The sequence below is a fragment of the Amborella trichopoda genome, chromosome 8 (genome assembly GCF_054954075.1).
Source record: "Amborella trichopoda isolate Santa Cruz 75 chromosome 8, AtrichopodaSantaCruz75HAP2 v2.0, whole genome shotgun sequence".
NCBI lineage: Eukaryota > Viridiplantae > Streptophyta > Magnoliopsida > Amborellales > Amborellaceae > Amborella > Amborella trichopoda.
In genome coordinates, this window is record NC_142343.1 from 34,647,971 (window position 1) to 34,669,814 (window position 21,844).

Genomic DNA, 21,844 nt, shown 5'->3' on the forward strand with positions numbered 1-21,844 from the left:
GTTTGACTGCTAACCGGCTCGGTCCCGACCCGATTGCCACCCCTATAGCATAAGTTGAGGAAAATGCCAAGTAATGAGAATCGAAAAAATTTTTAGAGAGAAAAAAAAAATAAAAATAATAATAATAAAAGACAGAGCGGGAGAAGGGGAGGAGAAGAACAGATGTTAGTGAAATAACAAGCTGGCATTGCCCAATAATTTAAGCACCTGTGACCCGCTTCCCCATACCTAACTACACTTATTATCGAGTGGCGAGAGAAGAGAGAGAGAAGGGTCTTTGTCCAACACTAACAGCGAGATTTTGAAGAGTGGGTCCTCTCTCTCTCTCTCTCTCTCTCTCTCTCTCTAACTTCAACGGCCATGGCCGATTACAAGAATCATTATACCAACCTGCCTCTCTCATCCACAAATACCCCATTAAAAGAGAGGATTCATAGGGAAGAACTTGCAGAGAACGAAGAGAAGATCGAATTTTGAGAGGAAACAAAAGAGAGTAGAGTGGTTTCAAAGACAGAGGGAAGAGAGATATAGAGAAGATACAGAGAGTGAAGAGAAGGAAAAGATTGTTAGTAGAGAGCGAGAAGTGATACAAAATTCGAAGGTTTCCGAAAAACCAGTTGATACAGAGGGAAGAGAGGTTGAAAGGAGAGGTGATACAAAACCAGAGAGAAGAGGAATGGGCAACAGCCTGAGGTGTTGCATTGCATGCGTCCTCCCCTTCGGTGCGCTCGACGTGATCCGCATAGTCCATTGCAATGGTCGAGTTGAGGAGCTGAGCGGCTCGATACGAGCGGGTGAAGTCATGAAAGCAAATCCGAAGCACGTCGTCAAACCCTGTGTTCCGAACCTTGTTCAAGGGATTGTGATCCTCCCCCCTGATGCCGAGCTAGAACGTGGGGAAATTTACTTTTTAATCCCTTTCTCTGCCCTCGGTCTAGAGAAGCATCACACCAAGCCGACCAAAATGGCAAAAAAGAGGAAAGATAAGAAGGATTTGGAAATTGCCCGGAATCCAGTTGCCGGAAAACCAGAACCAGGTGCTGGTAAATCAAATGATCGGTACTTAACCGACATTTTAACAGAGAAAAGAGGCAGCCATCGAGATCGGAGGAGGGGGAGAGTTGCAGTTTGGAGACCTAATCTAGAGAGCATCTCTGAGGGCATGTCTGAGATTTTATCAGATTTTTGAGGTCAAAATGGCCCTTCTCGCCACCGGATTATTGCCGGGAATTTTTTGTCAGCCCCAAAATGGATATCTAATTTTTTTTTTTTTAAATTGCAAATTGTGGATAGAAAGTGTAAATATTGATTGCAAATACATCCCTGTTCTCCCTTATGCACTCCTTTCTCTCTTTCTTTTGAATTTCCCAATTGGAGAATTCATATTGTAGAAATGTCCCTCATTTACAATGTGCCCCTGGATCCCGTGCCTTCTCATAATGGATGGTGATAAGCATTAGATCTAATCAGGATTCTAACTTTCTCCGTGAAATCTTAGCGTCCATTGTGAGATTTAGGACCTGGGAAGGTCTCTCTACATTGCTAATATAGGCATAATTTGTCATGTTGTTTTCTTTTCATCATCTTGAGGCAAATTTGAATCAACATACTTATCTCAATTGTATCTCAATTGTATGTTATAGAAGTGAGGGGCCCCTCAAAAATTTATATGAAAAGGTTGTTATGACATCCAATTACCTTCCAATTAATCATATAGATCTTGAGCCGTATGGATATGAAAAAAGAAATCAAAAGATTTCAAGTTTTAAAAATAATACATCCTGCAACACATTTCTAAATGTTCATTTTCAAGATTTCTAAATGTTTATAGATCCACATCATGAATAAGTTGCTGAAATTACATCTTTCGGCAAAGTTTAAAAGTATGCCTTACTTTTGATTTTTGTTAGAATATGCGTTTTACATAGACTGCACCTACTATTCTTGTCTATTCTTAATGAAAATAGTGGGACACGGTTTTGGTGAGTCAGTCGACTCACCTATTATTGTGCGGGCCCTTGTCTATCTAACATCCATCTCTAACATGGATATCAAACAATGTTACATCCACTAAAATTTAAAATGGACGATGAAAAAAGGAATTCAAAAAATAATATCATTATTTTTTGGAAAAACAAATACAAAATTTAGATCATTGTCATGGTTGATATTATTGAATTCTAAAATTTTGGATAAAAAATACATGATATATTTTGTTGGGAGACCACACAAGAATAATGTGAGTCGGCCCGCTCACCAAGCACTTCTCCAAAATCGTGTGCACAAATACATAAGGAATTTTTTTACAGTAGGGAATCAGATGCAATGTTTTTGTGCTTCGAATTTCGTTAGAGTCAAGTTGGGAACTTAATTTTTGGATTTCGCACCAAATTGACCGAAATTTCGGTTTCGGTGAAAACTTAAATAATTAATCAAAATCGAAGTTAATTTGGGGCCTCTGTTTTAAATTGGTAGACCGTGCCAAAAAGAATTTGTTTCAATATCAAAGAAGTTCATTTCGAAGCCTTTGAAATCTCAAAACACTTGGCCATATTCCTTGTTTTAAAACTCATGGCCGTTATCGAATAACCAGAATATAAGGGATTCCTTTAATGAAAGCATTTTTAATGGCCAACAATACAGGAACTCGGCCAGAATTTGGGCAGAAATTCAGGGAAAAGGAAGAGAGATGGATGAAAGAACTGAAATAGTCTTGTAATTTGTACTTCAAAATTAAGGTCTTTTAGGTTCCATTATCTCAAAATATAAAGGTAAAATATCATGAAAATGAACAAACTACCAAAAATTTGCGAAAGCTGGATTTATCAACAAACTGGCTACTTTTACAAGAGTATTTCACTTGAGTACCTCTTCAAATGTTTTGGTTAAAAATTATTAAAATGCCATCCTTAAGGCTTTACAACCCTAAATACGCAAAGTTCTTTTGGTGATATGGCCTATAACAATCATGGGTCAAATCACTAAAATGCTTGTTTCTTCTAAATTCCAAACTCAGTCTAAGGGATTTTAATAGATAAAATATATTTTGCAGGTTTGAAACCTAAAACAAGCTGGGCTAGTTTTATCATTTGGTTCGGGCAACTTAAGCCCAGTGATTAAACGCCTTTGGTTGTTCTAGGTCCCAAACCACAAACAATAAGTTTTTATAGAAAAATCGTTTTCCAAGTTTGGAACCTGGAAAGTGTATCTATATCATTTGGCATAGGCAAAGTACCTTGGCTTGTTCAAGTTTCGAAAATCCAAAATAGGGTCATTTTGGGTACTCTATAGCAAATAACAAAAGGACATGGTTAGCATGCGGGCCAAGCCCGCACATGTAGAAATGCAGGCTCTTAATAAATCTATTTTTTAGATAGATTTTTGGACTTTTAAGAAAATGAAATATCTAACATGGAGATCAAGAATATGAAAAAATAAATAAATAAATTTTAAGAACTAGAAATAGTAATTCTATCAAAAAAACATTTGGACTGTTAGTTTCAATTGTTTTTAAATAGACCACGTATTTACATCCATCTTTAAGATAAAAGCTTTATACTTCTGGACCGCATATATTAAAATGTGGTCTACCATGCATGAAACAATTTTTCATAACAAAATAGATGAAGAGATACTCGAGTGAAGTACTATTTTGAAGTAAGCACTCTAATGATAATTGGCCGTCTCTCTCAAACGTCAATTTGGGACCACCTTGATAGGAGTTGATGCTAAGATTCACATGTGACTTCGTGCTTTTTAGTTTATTTCAATGGCTCAAATCGAGAGTCAAGATCTTAATGATGATATCTGGACCGTTTATAGTGTTAATTGTTTTAGCTGGGCCATGATAAGTAGTGGAGGGGAAAGGTGGGGGTGTTCTGTGGTCCTGAATGGCATGCGTCTTTTCGAATTATTGCTCCCATCTCAAACGGCATTCCCCCCTTTTTCCCTACATTCACACATGAAAATAATTTTCTCTTGCGTATAGTTTGATCCTTCACACTTATTTTAGTGAGATTTTCAAAATCTTACTTTCTTTGTCTCCCCATTCACTCTTTCACGTTTCAGACATATAATTCTCTTTTTGGGGTCACTTTCTTCTTTGCACGCTTGTTAGTGAGACCGGAACAAGTGCTTATGGTTTTAAAGGTGAGAAAATGGACCCAAGACAGAGGGAGACAGTGCCAAAGTATGGAAAATAGACAGAGAGCCAAAGGTTCAATCTTCAATGTTCAGTGTGCAAAGAGAGAGAGTGAACAAAACACTACTATATACTACAAGACCATTTATGTTTTGTTACAAAGAGGTCACAATTAGCTCTAATTATAAGATATCAAGATGGATTCTTGGAGTGTGTCATCAAATTTGAAAAAAAAAAAAAAGAAACTTTGAACCTATCCAATGACACACTCAGAATCACACACATACAAACACTCACGTGTATATATATATATATATATATATATATATATATAGTGTGTATATATATATATGGAGAGAGATCCAGTGTATATAAGCTGGCTTTTTTTTTTTTTTTTTTTTTTTTTGCCTCTTCCCACTTGTAAACGGAGCGAGAAGCAAGACTTTCACATATTTATGTTTTGTTTCATGCTTCATCCATGATGAGTAGAGAGCTAGCAAGACTTTCACATATTTATGTTTTGATTCATGCTTCGTACATGATGAGTAGAGAGCTACGCGCTTCAATATATATATTTATTTTTTGGGTCAATGTACTTCTTCCTTATTCCTTTTGGCCTATGCCCATAAATATAAAACCCTTTTTTTTTTTGGTTAGGGCTCCAAGTAGGTTACAACTTGATTTGATCGGAAGCACGTAAAAAAAAATGTTCCCTTGACCCCTTTCATGTGCATTCATTTATATTTATTTATTATTAGATGATCCACTTTGGTAAAAAAATATAATTATTTCTAACTGTTAGATGTGAAATACACCGGCTAGGGATGTATCATGAAGTTTGAAGAAATTTGTTTAAACATTAAGATCCAGTTTTACATCTGAGAGCTAAAAAAAATTGTGATCTTTTTATACAAAAATTAAATAATACTATTATATCATAATCATTATAATCATCATCCGAGCCTTACTCCAACTATTTAAAATCAGCTACACAGATCTTGTTCTATCATTCTGCCCTTAATAAGACCATTCAAAATTCATGTAAAAATATACCAAAGTTTAATGATTGCCTTGATACAACCCTCATTCTTTATCTGGGCTTGGGACTGGCATGACTAAATTGAGACATGACAGAGTTAAACCATATTGTTATGACCTTTCTCCAATTTTTCTCATGACTCTTGCCTAATTTTACTTTAGTTTTCTCTAAAGGTACAACGTATTATTTTAAGTGAAAAACAATAGTGGCCACTGCCTACACTCCCGTAAACGTGGGACGGTTATGTATGGTGGGCACATCTAAGGCAAGCATGCTTCCTCTGCATTATTCAAGAAAGGAAAAACATAAAAATAAATTATTTTGACAAATTAATAAAGAGTTTTTTTTGCTACTGCTTATATTACATGGTACCCATCCATTCCTTACGGTACACAGTAAGGTTAATGTTAACCAGGAAAATGCTTTGTTTTATGAAGTTGTGATCAATCTTTACCATCCATGACCAAGAATGAATGGTGGATACCCTCACAGTGGAGCATTTTTCATAAAACAGTGTTGTATGACATAGCACTATAACTTCCTAATGAAATATTGAGTTGAGAATCCAAGAGAAATTTGAGAAGAGAAACAAGACCAGGATAACATAATGGGTTTGCCATATTCTTAAACTCACAACAGGCAAATGGCTTGTTCATCTCATTTTCTCATCCAACCACACCTTAAGACTTCTTTTAGGGTAGGCAATCCGAAGTTCGGAGCCTTAATATTCAGTGCTTGTTTGGATAACCAGACAATAGGTGGATAGGGAAAGAGTAGATTGTTGCTGCATAATTAAAACTAAGATGCTAGGGTATTTGAAGGGATCGGCGTAGAAACTTAGGATATCCACAACGGAGGCAAGTGTCCATAGAAGGTGATGGATCGCTGTCCTCAATAAGGATGCATCTAATCTGTGCTCATCTACAGGGGCAAACAAGCTCTTAATAAGCAATCACCCTCAATTTACATTCTCATGGGAAGTTTTATTGAGAAAGATCTAATCATATCCCAAGTCTCCGGTGGACCATTCAATCATACTGGTTTTTCAACCACAATAATTGAACATGCAAGGTAGTAAAGTGTCCTATTTCTACAAATTATGATTTTTGTTTTTGACCTTGTGAAATACATGGTGATGACAATCCAACTTTCATGTAGAATAAATAGAAGTTGAAGATGCAACTACCTCCCTTCTCTTTTGTTTGGTGGATAAGCATTTAACGCTTAGACATAGAGTTGTGTGACTTATGTGCCACTTCGATTCAGAGTTGTGTTACTTATATGCCTCAACCACTATAGCAGAAACCTATTGATTTTCCTTGTTTAAAAGTAACAAACATCTTCACTCCAATAGTCGGATGCTCGAAATGCTTCCCTCGTATATCGGTTTGGTCGATTTGTCAAACAAGCTCAATGGCCATTTCGGACTAATGAATCAAACAGCACAATCGTTGAATGAATAGTATGGATATCCGCTCTAGTCACCTTTGCTGGAGCCTCTGCCCCTATAAATGTTGACACGGTAGTTTATTTTTCAAGTGTTTTATGCCTAAATTCCACATTTCTCATTTCTTTTTCTCTGCCAAAATCTCTAACATCCAAATCTCCAGATTTCTCTAATCAATCAAACATGAAATAAATTAATCATAATCAAATTTTATAAAAGCACTCGTGCAACGCACAGCTTATGAGATGTAAATGATATCAAGGGAATCAAGATCACACGTGAGTAGATATGGATACGATCCTCTACATCTTTATTATATTATTATAGCTTTGTACATTTCTTCTATTGAACTACCAATCTAGTGAGGGTTTAGTGGAGAAAACCCCCCCCCTTAAATATGACTAAAACAAGAGGAAGAAAATAATGCCACGTCCCTCTTGCCCAATAAAGTGGGGAATATGATTTTGACACCCATAAATTCTCTTGAGTGAGACCAATCAATTGCTTTATGAATGTGCATGTGTGTGTGTGTGTTGCTTTTAGAATTCATGTCTGGTTTTTGAAATCAATTTTATCTCCTTCATTCTCAATATATCATCCATCAAAAGCCATTAACAAGAACAGAAATCTCAAACCATCAAAGATTGAGCCAAGGAAAAGTGAATATTATAGCAAAAGCAACTTTGTTAAGAAATTTTTATAGAAAAAACAATTTGTTAAGAAATTTTCAAACTGGGATTATCAGAAGAGTTAGTGTGGTTGTTAAGAGTATAAGGGACCAGAACATGGCACCCATCGGACTATCCGTGCACGATTGAAGGGATTCTGTTAACCTCACATAACTAGTTAACAATTATGAAAGATCTCACCAAACCTGTTACAAACTTTTATAATGAATAAGCTTATAAGATGATGTCTTGGGGTATCCTAGAATTTTCCTACTCCAATCATTGTTCCAAGGAGATATCTTGATTGGCTTGTTTGGTGATTTTTTTATCTCTTTTTAATTTTTTTTTATTACTGAAGATTTATAAGTAATGAATACATATGAACTGAAGAATCACAGCATAAGAGGGTATCCTAGATGATGAGTTATTCCATCATTTTTATTGATATTTGGTCTTCTAGTGGTGTCTGTGTGTTGTTTACTAGCAAACTCGAAGCCGGCACCAAAGGAGATTCGATAAATGTCTATATAGTCAACATATGTGAATTGTATCTGAGATTAGCATTTTCTTATGTTATTTATAAGCCAGGGAAATCATGAGGATTTTGTGGAGATTTGAGATTTTATCAAGATTTTGTGGTTGTTAGAAACTTGCATCTGGAAATAGTAATGAATTCATTACTTTAAAGCATTCATGAATAGGAAAGGATTTTAATTTTCATAAAAAATATGACATGATTGTGGTTCTTTCTTGATAGAGTAGATGTGTGCATGAGAATGGCTTCAAAATAATGCATTCTCAAAAAAAAAAAATTGTCTATCAAGATAATAAAATTTCAAAAGAGTAAATCAATTCAACATGAATAGATGAATGTGTAATGGATCTGCCTGTAAGATCCTATTCAGGAAGTGTACCTAAGTAATCTTTTGAATTGGATGTTAGGAGTTGTTATTTAAACTTTAAATAAGGATTTTGGGGAGGAAATATTTCTGTTTTTTGTTGACTTCCACCAAGTGTAGAATACATTAATAATGAGCATCCTCTTTCTCCTTGGAAATCAGAAAGAGAGAGAACAGTTATTCAACAATCAATTTACCAAAATGGAAGGATCTGAAGGAAGTTATATGTACAAAAAAGAACGGTAAATCCATGGAATGGAAAGACAAGAATAGTTGGACCATTCTAAGATTCAACAGAAACAGATTATTTACAGCATAGCTACTATCAGTAAAATAAGATTAGATGATATGGGAAAACAGAAGAAAAGATTATTCAGTTGTGGGATAATACTCATCTTCACATATGAAGTTACTAAGTTCACATAACTCTCCTAAATTATCTGGTAATTCTAATTCTGAACTACTTCAATGAAGTTAGTGATCAATAAAAGAACCATAAAACTGTTCAACTAGAACCAATCAATTGTTACAATATCAACTAGAATTGAACAAATCAATTGTCACAATATCAACTAGAGTACTCAATGTTCTAAAATCCTTTGGGACTATAAAAGTATTTTAGTGCAATTATGGGAAAATTGTAGGAGTTATGTGAACCTACGTTGAATACTACTAAGAATGCAAATTCCTCATTTTGTTGTGTTACTGTCATAATATAACTTCATTTAATCTCTAATCGATATGATAGTAATGCAATCAATTGCTTGTACAATATGCTCTTGCATTAATACTATGTTTTTCATTTTTAGGAACTTTATATGAACCTTTACTGGGAATTGAGGAATTCAATTTGTACTATCACCAACATTATGTAAGATGCTTTGACAAGTTTTGAAAAAAAGTGAACTTACAAAATACAGCAAACTTTCACTCTTTAAGCCATAAACAAATCAATAAACTACCCGGAAGAGGAAACTATTCATAATTCCCACAAAATTTCCTTGTCTATAATATCCACACGGGCAATTGTCCTAAGGATGCAATAAAATCATCGGAAGTCATCCATCAAAGTGATTTGTAGGGCAACTGCCCTGAAATTTTGGGGAAGGGAATTCTCTAAAACCTACAACCTGAACCTTAGGGGTCACACTAGTACAGTAAACCGTAGTGCACCATACCCAGTAGTCGAAGATGAATCTATGCCAAATAGGGATCAATAATGTGATACGCATCGCTAGGCCTTCAAATGTGGACCTCGCGACAAGTGAATGTCATGTTGTTGATCCCTATTCTTCCAAAAAAAATTTGGAAATTTCTACAAAATTGAACTTTTTTGGTCAAGGATTCTAGAAGCTTCTGGAGGCAATATTGAACGAGTTTGGCTGGTCAAACCCTATCACCAAGCCTAGGATCCCTACTCCTAAGGGACTATTCCCCAGAAATTTTTTGTCTTAACGCCTGTATAAACCCCATTAACCTTTCGTAACAAAATCATCCAAAAACCATGAAAAATTATATAAAAATAATTATGAAAAATCTCCTAGGAAATTTGGAACATAAAAACCTGGAGAATATTATAAAAAATGACCAAAGCTCCCAAAAAAAAAAAACCCTATATCCAAGAATTCCTAGAAAATTCCAAAAAAGAAGAAAAAAAATCCCCTTAAATTGGAAAAAACCCTAGATCTAAAAAAACCCTAGAAAGTCCTAGGCTGAACCGTAAGCCAAATCCCTTAAAATTCCCACCAAATATTCTCTATAGATCTTCAATTCAGACAAATACGGCCTTTGTCCCTTGGTTTTCTATTATTGTGTTTTATGTTTCCTAAACTTTCCTGTTTCAGTACTAACAAAAAAAGAGGGACCGGAAAAACGAAAAAGTTTATATAGAACTGAGGCGCTAAATAATCAAATTTAAGCCTACCTCAAAAAATTCACTATAAGAGGTTGTTTTGATGCTCAGATATCTTCAAATTGATCATCTCCACATCAAGATGTATAGACATGAAAAAGAATGGATTTTAAGTTTTGGAAATAATGTATTTTGTAACACATTTTTGGACCGTTAATTTTCAAGATTTTCAAGTTCTCATACATTTATTGATCTACACTATTTTTGAAGCTTTAAACTTTATAAATAAACATGAAAATATATTTTAACGCTATCACAAAGATTTCCAGTATTGAAACCACACTTCTCGACACTATATGAAGGTACGCTCCAATTTGATTGTTTAGAGACTGGGCTCTTTACAAAACATACCCCTAGAAAAATATTTTCTGCTTTCTGTATTAGGTTTTCTTATTACACATAATATTTTAGAAAAATATTTTCTGCTTTTTGTCTTAGGTTTCGTATGGCATAGAATATTCTGATTTTCTACTTTATTATTATTGCTTATCTTCAGCTTTGCCCAAAACAAAAAGTGAACAATATTCCCTATTATATAAGATTGTTTTAATATTTGTTTGTTTCATCTTTCCGGCTTTATTTTTCTTGCTTATTGCATGTTCTACTTGTTCTCAAACTTTTTTTGTCAAAAAATCAATAAATCGAGTTTAGAGCTTCCACGCACAACAAGTGGTATCAGAGCATGGTTTGGGGTTTTTGGTATGGCAGTAAATGTTTCGAATGCAAGGTTTGAGGTGGAGAAATTTGATGTCAAACACTAGTTTTCAATAAGAATGATGAAGAAATGTGTTTGGCAAAAGATGAAGAATTTATAAAGCTATCCAATTAATGCTGGTATGATGAACAAGTGATTTTGATATCAAGGTGGAGAATGTTTCATTTGGTGTTATCCAAAATCATTCACATAAAGGTTAGGACTCTTGGATATATCTATTGGTTTTTGAAATATATGTAACATCTATAGGAATTTTCTTATATAAAGTGAATTTCTAACCTTTGATATATATATATATATATATATATATATATATATATATATATATATATATATATATATATATATATATATATATATATATATATATATATATATATATATATATATATATATATATATGATAAAAGAGGAAATAATATGTGTGCCTTTTATGGGTCACCATATGGGAAAGGTGGCATGAGAGGGAAGGCCTCCCCTTAGAGAGAATAGAACTTTATATGGAGAGAAACATTTCGATGGTACCTCATATAGATTAAGATAGTGGTTTATTGTAGAGAAGTGGTTTTTATGAAGAATTTGGGTGGTTTCCCCTTTAAGTTAGAAAGAAATTTAGTTTCTTGTTGCTCTCGTAACTCTATCCGATAATGTCAACAATGGTTGCTAAAAGTAAAGAGAAGGAAGAACGACATGTGGTGTCGGTCGGGAGAGTGGTTTAAAAAAGTTGTCTCAACTGAATTTTGTTTAAGGTTAGAAAGGTAACTCTATGTCTCAAAATCCTTGATGTAACTTACATTGGTATAGTAGATTTCCGTACATGTAATCCTCTTGGGGTGAACTACATAAATTCTAGTGTTTTGTTTGTAATATTTCTTTTTTGCTTTATCTTTTTTTTTGCTTATTGTTTGTTCTATTTTTCTCGTACTTTATTAGCCAAAAAAACCAACCTATCAGGTTTAGAGATTCCGCACACAACAATAATGCCATATGTTTGGATCCATTTTTTAATTTTAAAAGCATGTTGCACTGAAAGAAAAACCTGTGTCACTGGAGGGAAAACCCTGTAGTGTATTTGGATTTGTTGTAACAATTATTATTTTTATATTATAGATCTATAAATATTTAATTTCTAAATATCTTTTATCAAATTGCATGAATGTTTGGATGACATCCTATTATGTGAGTCATTATGGGACTAATGACAGATTTAGCTCGTTACTTATGATTAACAATTTGGTGACAGCTTGTTAATTATAATTAGCTGCACTTAAGGGAATTAAAGCAGCAATTATACTTGGATCTCAAATCTTAAAGACCATGAATGTGAGAGTTACAAAACAAATGTGTTCTCTATAAAAAAGGGTTAACCTCTTAAGAAATAGAGAGAGAAAATGATAGAAAAAGAGAGATGCGAGGTGAATAAGATTTCACTAAAGATGACTCTCAATATTGCTTGTCATCAATTAACTTAGTCTCTAGGATTTGGTATGGAGCATTAACTCCATCGTGTGATTTAATAATAGATCTAAATAAGTTGTATATTGATTTACTTATTTGATTTTTTTTATATCTAGGACTAACAACAAATTTGCCCTATGTTTCAAGTAGAGGGGGCCAACGAGTTGAATCCATGGCCTTGGAAATTAAAAAATAAACAGGTTTTGATGGGGAAATGAAATCATTGAAAAGTTAGGTGACTTTCCAAGATTTAATTTCTGTAAATTTTTAATATCCTAACCATTAAACAAACCAAATGGTGGTTTTTAATAATTATCCAAGATGTTAAAAATCCATGTCCCAAAATCATGTGCCAAATGGGCCCTTAAAAATATTCTATACTTAATAAAAATTATCGAATGGTAATATGGCCAGAATGTGTCCAAAATGTCCTATAGTAGAGTAACCCAACAATTTTTTCAGAGAAATATTGATTAAAAAAACTGGATGCAGCTTCTGTTTGGCCAAGGCTTTATAGAAAAAAAGTAAAGCCTCACTACGAAACCTCATCTGAAAACCACTTTGGGCATAAGAAATCTCTATGATGGCTCTAAAATCTATATATACAACCGATAACGAAATTTGTCGCTCAAAAAAAGCATAATTCTATATATCCATGAACATTGGAAAATGGACAGTCTAGATAATGTGTTACAATATATACCATTTTTAAGACTTGCAATCCTAAATTTTTGTAAAACCATAATTATCAAGGTTGAGATGATCGATTTCAATGCTTTCCGATGCAAGAGTTGTAATTTTCAATGAGTTTTAAGGTGAGGTTTTACTTATTTCGATAACGCTGCAGCCCCATCAAAACATTTTCCCAAAGAGAGATTTCCTTTCTACCCCCAACCAAACAACTCCAAATCTTGGTGCTTCTAACTCACCCTTTAAAACAAAAACATGTACAACAAAACTACGAAAGAAACAACACAAAATTAAAAAGAGAAAGACATCAAGATCTCCGAGAAAGCTTCACAATAGAGTTCACTCTTGTCACACCCTCTAGGGCGCTCCATTCTTCCTCATCCTTACCCTCTCTTACCACACAACAAGGTGGAAAACCATCTCCTTCTCCATCATCAGCATCTCGCAAACGACCAGAAATCAAAGATTCCGGGCAACTATGAACCGACTCCAGTGCTTCGGAAGAGGCTTTGGAGGCTACAGTTGGTTCCGTTCTTAGGTAGAGGCAAATAACTGCACAATCGTCGATTTTTGATGTTGGGTATTTGTATTTCCAAGCTCTAACTGCTCGGGTTACCAGTGTTCGAGCCGCTGAAGAACGATCCTTAGAGGAGGCAACGATGTTTATGACTTCCTTGTTCGTCAATACATCCCAAACCTTCCAAATAAAGGAAATATGTCAGGGCAAAAATTGCAGAAGAACACAAAATAATAAAATCATTTTATTTATAGACTGATGGATGGTGGTCCGGTCCTTTTTCTTAATAGGCCTAACAACATTTATTGGAAGCCTCTAGGTGGTATGGTACTCTATCTTGTAAAGATAAGGTCCTCTGCAATTATTACATGCGCATCTTGTAAAAGGTAAGGTGCTATGCAATTATTTCTGAATTCCATTTCCAGAGGGGTTTCTTAGCATTTAATAGCTGTTTTTTAAATTATGAGATATAGCTTTCACTTTCACTCATTAATACAAGTTATAAAAAAAGAAGAAGCATACAAGATATCAAAATAAAATAGTATTAATTGATAAAATAAGAAAGAAAAAGTTAAATAATTGTGCTCTCTTTGGCGCAGTGACACACCAAGACTTTTACTGCATGCGTTTATTTCTTTGCCGCTTTGTATTACACCGAGTGAGATATAAGCGTCAAAGATGAACAACTGTAGACACCCCGATCACGAATGGAGAAATTATGGATGGGTTGAAATGTCCCAGATAGACCATCCGGATATTTTGAACCATTCACACCACCTAAACTTTTAAGTAAACCTAACCGCTACTAACCTGATGTTATTAATACCCTGTGCAAAAATCCGAGAGTACTAGGCTGAAGTTGCCTGCCCCACACAAACCCCAACTAGCCAAATAATCAATGGTTTTCTACATTATTTTGATAAGGAGTGGGGACAGAGCACATTGGTGTGGGGTATTCAAAGTAATTTAATCATGATAATAAAAAGGGTGCTTGTCGTGATATATGTTTAACGTCTAATAAGGAATTCAAACTCCAAAATACATCTATCAATGATGACTAGTTCAAAGCATATAAGAGATCCAAAAAAGGACGCTCTACATCATCATCAGCATCATCATTTGAACTTTATCCAAATTATTTGGAAGTAGACTATACGAATCATGTTCCGTCATTCAGCTCTACTAAGAGTCATACCCTCGATAAGACCATACGCCATCATATCTTTTATCACTACTTCCGTCCATATCTTTATGGATCTTCCTTATGCCTTCTTAGAACCTTTCATTTGAACCAAATTGTACCTCCTAATCAGTGTCGAGTTAAGTTTACAATGCATATGGCCAGACGGTCTAAGTCTACTTTCACTCATCTTATCACTTATTAAAGTCATACCTAAGTTCCATCGAATGTATTTATTTTGAATTCTATAATTTTTTGTCTTGCTACTCATCCATCTCAGCGTCTTCATCTTTGCTATACTCATCCTATAGATATGTTGTTTATTAACCTCCTAATATTTTATCATAAAGAATCTCTTGACATCAAAACAATTAATTTTCAGATTTTATAATATATACAAAGGCAAATACGGAAAGCCATTTTTTATTAAATAGAAATGCAAATCCAAATATAATTTACACTTCCTTGTATCAATAATACAAATAGAGGTTTCAGTCTAGTTTTTTTTGTCTTGCTCTTTTTGTCAACATATTCTAATATAGTTTATATGACCATATAAAAATATAAGGTGTCAAGTGGCGTACCTACAATTTGGATCACAAATAACAGGACACAAAATCTCTTATCACAGTCAATTTCATCCGATGGACGGTGATGGCATTCATCAACATAGCTTTACTTGTGATAATACGAATCCTAGTATACTCATTCCCTTTTGTTTCTACCACCAACTTGATTGGACCCGTGCTCCCATGGCCAAAACTAAATTCATTTGCTCTTAGGTTGTAGATAGTTTTAAGTTAAGAAATAAAGAGCTGATTAAGCTAGAAGAGAATCAGAATCAGAATCACATACGTCGGCTGATTTCGATTCTAACCACATCCAATCAGCCTCGTCGGGACAATCAACTTCTTACAACGCTGACAACTTGAAAATAGGAGACACAGACCAACACCAACACCAACACCAACTTCTTAAAACCAGCAAGAGTGAGAGATAGAGATAGACAAATAAACACGACAATGGAGAGAAAGAGAGCAATACAAACTACTTGAAACTAAACTAAAATAAAGAGAGAGAATGTGTTTTGTTGTTCGCTGGTGATATAAAAATGGAGAGAGACAGAGAGGTGTGGGTTTAGGCAATAAATGTTACAGGAATTAATACATGCAAAAAAAAAAAGGGTGTGCATCTACATGAGATATGACATCACCCATAGAGCATCAAAAGCTACTAATGGATAATGTCACGCAGATGACATCATATCCATTTTAATGACTAAAAATACCCTTATTAAAAAAGAGTGCGGTTTTTATAAAGATGCAACCCTAGACAATCTAATTAAGCTACACCTTAAAATTTTATCATAACATGTAATATTGTTGCGAAAAATTCTTAGTATTATCTTAAAATCTATTTTCATACCTAATTAAAAAATTTAAAATTCCAAAAATGGTTAAAATCAAGTAGATCTATAAATATATGAAAATCTTGAAAATAGACAGTCTAGATAATGTGTCGCAAGATGCACTATTTTCGGGACTCAAAAACTTTTTTTTTTTCATATTCATACATCTTAATGTCGAGATGATCGATTAGAGGGTTTATTCAACATTAAAACAACATTTCTGATAGATTTTTGAGGTGCATCTATTATTCTATATTTTAAGGTTGCAACCTTATTTAAACTTTTCCCTTAAAAAAATGTTCCATGTACAAAAGAAGGGTATAGAAGTATCCAAAGTTTGCTGAGTACAATAATAAACATAATGGGAGCAGCCTAACATAACCCATAAATTTTTTCCTTAATCGATTGAGTGTTTGTAACACCAAAGACATAGGTGTCCGTCCTAGCCCCTTAAGAATGACCTTTGTCACTTAAAGGAGAGGATATGTATCAGAGGAAAGTTTATATATGGTTGCAATTTTATAGTATAGGGAAAGGTTTCTATACTTCCCCTACAGCATAAAAGATCTATGTTTTCCCTATCATCCAGCCGTCTAATTTTGATCAAGAGAGCCACTCACCGTTTGATCTTAGATCCAATGTCTCAAAGTATTTTTTTTTTAAAATTTTTTTTTTATACAAATTGTGTGAATATGAAATTTGGTACGTGTCATATTCTCATTGGGGCGCACCTGTAAAAAATATTAAAAATATTTTTTGATAAAATATAATGGCCAAAATACCCCTTGAAACTTTCAAGGGTATTTTGGTCATTTTATTTTATTGAAAATATTTTTTTATATATTTTATTGAAAATATTTTTTTTATATTTTTCGCTAGTGTGAGTTTAATAGTGGATTGGACGTACAAAATTTAGTATCAAAATAGTTTATAGAAAAAAAATTAAAAATAAAATAGTATAGAGATATGACATTGTGATTGGAGCAATCTTGGCCCTTCATTCAAAATGGAGGGCTGGATTAGAGGAAGTATATAAGTTTTATGTTGTAGGGGAAACATAGAAAGCTTACCCTATACTATAAATGTACTTTAAAAACCTAATTAAAAAGAGTGTTCCCAACTTAAAAAACCTTTCGACTCGACCTCGAGTAGAGATGCATAAATATAAAGAGAAAAATAAATTTCAAATCGTAAAAGTAGTGTATTTTATTATAAGCTATCTCAATTGTCCATTTTAAAGGTTTTTAAATATGGAAAAAGATGGGATTAACCCACTAGCTCATATGAAAATATGAACCCAATGTCCCAGATTGAATCTGGGCCAATCTGAAGATCACGGACGTCTGGTAGTGTTTGAATTTTAGTTTTTTTTTTATAAATTCAAATCACTTGAAATTTTAAGTGTGTGTTCATCAGAAATAGATGAATCTTCGAAAAATGTCAAATAAATATTTTCCATGAAATAAATTGACCAAAATACCCTCGAAAAGTTTAAGGAGGTATTTTGGTTATTTTGTTTTTCACGAATAATTTTTTTTATATTTTAATTAAGTGTGCCTTAATGATAAGAACAGATACCTAAAATTTCAAGTAATTTGGATATGTAAAAAAAAAAAAAAACTTAAGCACTACCAGACATCCGTGATCGTCAGATCAGCTCAGATTCAATCTAGACTGTTGAACTCATATGTTCATATGAACTATTGGGCTAATCCCATCATTTCCCTTTAAATATTTATAGATGTGCTCGATCAGTATTGTTTTTGAAATATTAAATTTCATAATAAGGGTGGAACAAGGATTTTTCAAGCTATCGTAAGAAACAAAGGTGTCATATGAAAAGTCAATTTTAAAATCTATATCTATCACATTCATCCATCGATTGAGACATGTATCAAGGCTGGTAGCGGGCTGGGTGGCCCAACCCGACCCAATTGGCCCGATCCTTAAAAAGTAGGGCCCGCACTACAAACCGTGGGTCAAGGGCCAGCTAGGACTACTGCCTACCCGGGTTCAGCCAGGCCAGCCCTCTTTTTTTCTAGTTTTTCTTTTATTTTTTCTTCGTTTTTTTTTAGCCCAGCTCGTTACTAACAGGACCAAGGCCGGCCTTATGGGGACGATGGCTGGCCTGGCCTGGCCCATGCCCAACCCGTTGCCACCTTCAACAGCAGACTGCAAATGCTCGACATGCAACATGCAAAAGAGAGAGGAAAGATTGAAATGCTTACCCCATCTGTGGCGAGAACAACGAACTCATCCTTAGGCGTTAGTTTCCGATAAGAGAGATGGGGGACAGAGATAAGGCCATAGTCTTTGAGACAGAAGTCCCCAAAGGCCCTAGCCATGGCCAAGCCTGGACAATCTTCGTTAGGTAACCACATTCTAGCGACATCAGGCTCTTCTTCCATCGCAAATACCCTCCCCTTACATTGCTTTATTCTCTCAGCTTCACCTAAGAAAACCCAAGTAATAGAACAAACGTACAGTTTTAGAATTTCTCATAAGGTTTTTAAACTTTTTTCATAAAAGATGCTATGAAAAATATGAGAGGAAATTTAAACAGGGGAAAAGCTCTACAAGATTAGAAAGACAGCAAAGAGATCAAAGAAAGGATGGAGTTTCAATAAGACTTGAGCTTTATGAAAACAAAGTAAAGCCTCCCTTAGAATATCTCTCGAAAGCAGTTTTGGTAATGGAAATCTCCTTGATGGCTCTCAATCGATTATAAAATCCAAAACTCAAGAAATAGCAAATATTTTATGGATCCATGAATGACTTAATTTTAGGGTGAAATAGCCGGTCTAGAAAATGTGTGGCAGTATACATTTATTTTTTATGCATGAAATCCCAAAAAAAATTTCGCAAGTATAACAGTAAGGCTGAGATGATGAATTTGATGGTTTTCTACACCAGGACTGTAATTTTTGGTGAGTTTTGAGATGAGGCTTTACTTATTTTAATAGAGCCGCAGCCCTATCAAAACATTTTTCTTAGAAAATAATTAATAGCCACCTTAAGTAAAATTTGTCATAAATTTGAAATCGAAAAAAAGCAAGGGGAATAATGTAACGGCAGTGATACATAAAATTTTTTTGCTCTTTCTAATATCACTAATTGATACATGTACAGTTTGGCTTATCTAAACCATCCAAAGCAATGGTCAAGAGAGCATACTTGGAAGATTAGGCTTCAAATCAACGGTGAGCTGAAGAGGCACCATCTTGTTGTTATCATCTCTAGTGCACAGAATAGCACGTGAATCTCCTAAATTAGCAATAACCAGGTGCTCTCCCTGAATTAAAAATTAACCAAATAAATAACTTGTTCAACTAAATCAACAATTCAAATCCAACACAATATGCTAAAAGAAAAATCCTTAATATCAACTGATGCACTATATGGTCACACCAAATAGACTCTGCAAGTAGGGGCGGCAATGGGTTAGGTCCGGTCCAGGTTGACACGGACCTTTGACCTAATCCGACTAGGCTTTGTATCAGCCCGGACCCAACCAGGACCTAGGTTGAGTCCAAATGACTTGGATCTAGACCAGATCTGGACCACCCTAGTCTAGAAGTTAAGGAAATAAAATAAATAAATTATATAACTATACCGACCCGATAGGGTAAATGCTGAACCCAGACTCGACGCGAGTCCGGTCCAAGCATTTGGAACCTGACCCAATTCAGGATTCAGGTCGACCTGCAGACCCGAATTAGGATTGAGGTGGACCCGCGGGTCTGCGGATTGACCCGACCTGATTGCCACCCCTAGTAATGTAGTAACCAGTAAAACTTAGGACCGCATCCAGCAAATGAGACAAAGTGTCGGCACACCTGGTACAGAGAGAGAGAGAGGGGGAGGAGTGTCTTCACACCTGTTTAACCAATGCAACAGCAGTAGTGCCACTGCAAAAGCAATCAATCTCGGGGTGCACCCTCAATTCTCTATCTATATCTCTAAAAGCCTGCAAAAAACTGGCCTTCCATGAAGAGAATTCAGGGGGGTACTCTGTTTTTCGCTCCCCATTCTCGCTGTTTCTCTCACTACAATCTTCTGTTTCATCTGAATCCAGTTCACAAGCCTCGCATTCAGACTTAAGCTTAGAAGGTAGATTGTCTCTCACATGGCGAGCCACCTTATGGCCATAAGGTCCATGGCCATCAAAAACACCACAAAATATGGTCCCTGTTTTCCAGGCAAAATCCTGGTTTTTGTTTTTACACAATTTGTAATATAGAACAAGGAATCAGTTGAAAAACACTCAAGAAAGAGAAAAAAAAAGAGAACTGAGAGTAAATCAGGAAACATTCAAGATATCTTACTTCTAATTATACAATGAAAAAAAAAAACGTAACAGATGAATTTGAGAGGAAATCAAAACAAAATTGAGGACATGTTATGTTTTTCCATAAAGCTTTAATGGAAATTTCTTTTGACCAATTCTAAAAGTTTAAAGATTGAAATGAAAAGGCAGAGAAAAATGATGCATCTTTTTTAAAAAAATTGCAGTGATAATTGAGGAGATTATATGATACCTCGCATAAAATCATGGCGTCTTGATTAATTCCCTTTTGACCTTGCTGAGTAAACATCGAGGCGATTGCGCCTGAACTATTGATATCTTCTTCTTCAGAACCAACAGCCTCTTTACTGCAACAAACCCCCATCTCTTGCTCTCTCTAAAAAAACCAACAAATCTTCAATGTTTTTAGAAAGAGAGACCCTGTTTCATCATTCTCAAAGAAAACCCACAACCCAAATTTTCTCAGCAGCAAAAACAGAGAGACGCCCCCAACTTAATCACAGAGAGAAACCCAGTTCTAATCCACAGAGAAAACAATGCAAAGCCCCTTCCAAAACGCCTGATTAATTACCCTAATTTCTAGAGAGAGAAGCCCAATTTGTTCACCCTAAACCAAAAAGGCTACCGCCCCTGAAAAATAGATTTTTCTCAACAGAAAAATAATCACCACTGCCAACAGCGGAGCAACCAATTTCTTTCGATGGGCGGAGCAATCGAACTTTTCTAGAGAGAGAAAGTGCGATTCACTGTTTTCTCCGCCAAAACAAAGACAAACGTCATTTCTCAAGATCCAAAATTTATAATCGAAAACTTCTTTGCAGTTACTGCAAATCACCCCCAAAAAGAACCCGGAGACCCAAAACTTTTAGAGCCTGTACCAAAGAACGTGCTTGAACTTTCTCCAAAGCCATTAAAGAGACTTAGCTAGCAAAAAGTTTTATCAAATTTAGTAGCCAATGGAAAGGGACATTGATGATCGGTCAGTGCTTTCTCTCTCATCATGGTTGTTTTGCTCTCATCATTTTCTCGTCCAGTCATGAAATTCAATGCTTTTATGAGGCATGAAAGCAAACAGCGGCCGTTGTCAGGACTCAACAAAGGGCAACGGGTCTTCTACGGCCGTCTTCGTTGACGTCACATGGTAAAGAGAGAGAGACAGAGGCCCACAAAATTTAATGGAAGAAAGAGGGAGGCCAAGAAATATTTAGGGAAATTAGTCGATTCATTTTTAAGGACATTTGTCGAAGGCCAGCGCTGTGGTGCGTCGGCCCACGCACTCACTCAAATGCGTCCGCTTTACGGAATGGATTCCGTTGACGTCACGACAAAAGATGAGGAATACACTAAAAATGTAAGAATAAAGCAAAAAGCTTATATACAGCCCACCACATAAATTATTTCCTCACAAGAGGTTGTTTTGATGATAAAAAATCTTCAAATTGATCATCTCGACATCAAGATGCA

At 35.0% G+C, this 21,844-nt stretch overlaps 2 protein-coding genes across 4 annotated transcripts; one reads left to right on the forward strand and one right to left on the reverse strand.

Moving 5' to 3' along the window:
• Window positions 1-230: 230 nt before the first annotated feature.
• LOC18423496 (uncharacterized) lies at window positions 231-1,338 on the forward strand. Its single transcript, XM_006828097.3, has one exon. It carries the CDS (start codon window positions 677-679, stop codon window positions 1,187-1,189), a length of 513 nt encoding a protein of 170 aa, XP_006828160.1. The 5' UTR covers window positions 231-676; the 3' UTR covers window positions 1,190-1,338.
• An 11,801-nt stretch (window positions 1,339-13,139) lies between these two features.
• LOC18423495 (putative protein phosphatase 2C 18) lies at window positions 13,140-21,408 on the reverse strand. Of its 3 annotated transcripts, XM_006828096.4 has the most exons (5): window positions 20,613-21,408; window positions 19,952-20,281; window positions 19,249-19,366; window positions 18,303-18,526; window positions 13,140-13,666 (listed from the first exon to the last, which is right to left on the reverse strand). In XM_006828096.4, the coding sequence occupies exons 1-5, from the start codon at window positions 20,742-20,744 to the stop codon at window positions 13,277-13,279; spliced, it is 1,194 nt and encodes a 397-aa protein (XP_006828159.1). In that variant the 5' UTR covers window positions 20,745-21,408; the 3' UTR covers window positions 13,140-13,276. The 3 variants fall into 3 exon arrangements, with proteins under 3 accessions (XP_006828159.1, XP_088730352.1, XP_088730353.1); XM_088874226.1 differs by lacking the exon at window positions 19,952-20,281; XM_088874227.1 differs by lacking the exons at window positions 19,249-19,366; window positions 19,952-20,281 and having other exon boundaries at window positions 20,613-20,742.
• Between the last annotated feature and the right edge of the window lie 436 nt (window positions 21,409-21,844).

Excerpts from the sequence above, each read along its gene's own strand:
- LOC18423496 (XM_006828097.3), top strand. The coding sequence starts at position 677 with ATGGGCAACAGCCTGAGGTGTTGCATTGCATGCGTCCTCCCCTTCGGT.
- LOC18423495 (XM_006828096.4), bottom strand. The coding sequence starts at position 20,744 with ATGGGGGTTTGTTGCAGTAAAGAGGCTGTTGGTTCTGAAGAAGAAGAT. Across the intron at positions 19,367-19,951 it reads CTGTTGCATTGGTTAAACAG|GGAGAGCACCTGGTTATTGC; the intron begins GTGTGAAGACAC and ends TTTTTAATTCAG. Across the intron at positions 18,527-19,248 it reads TTTGAAGCCTAATCTTCCAA|GTGAAGCTGAGAGAATAAAG; the intron begins GTATGCTCTCTT and ends GGGTTTTCTTAG.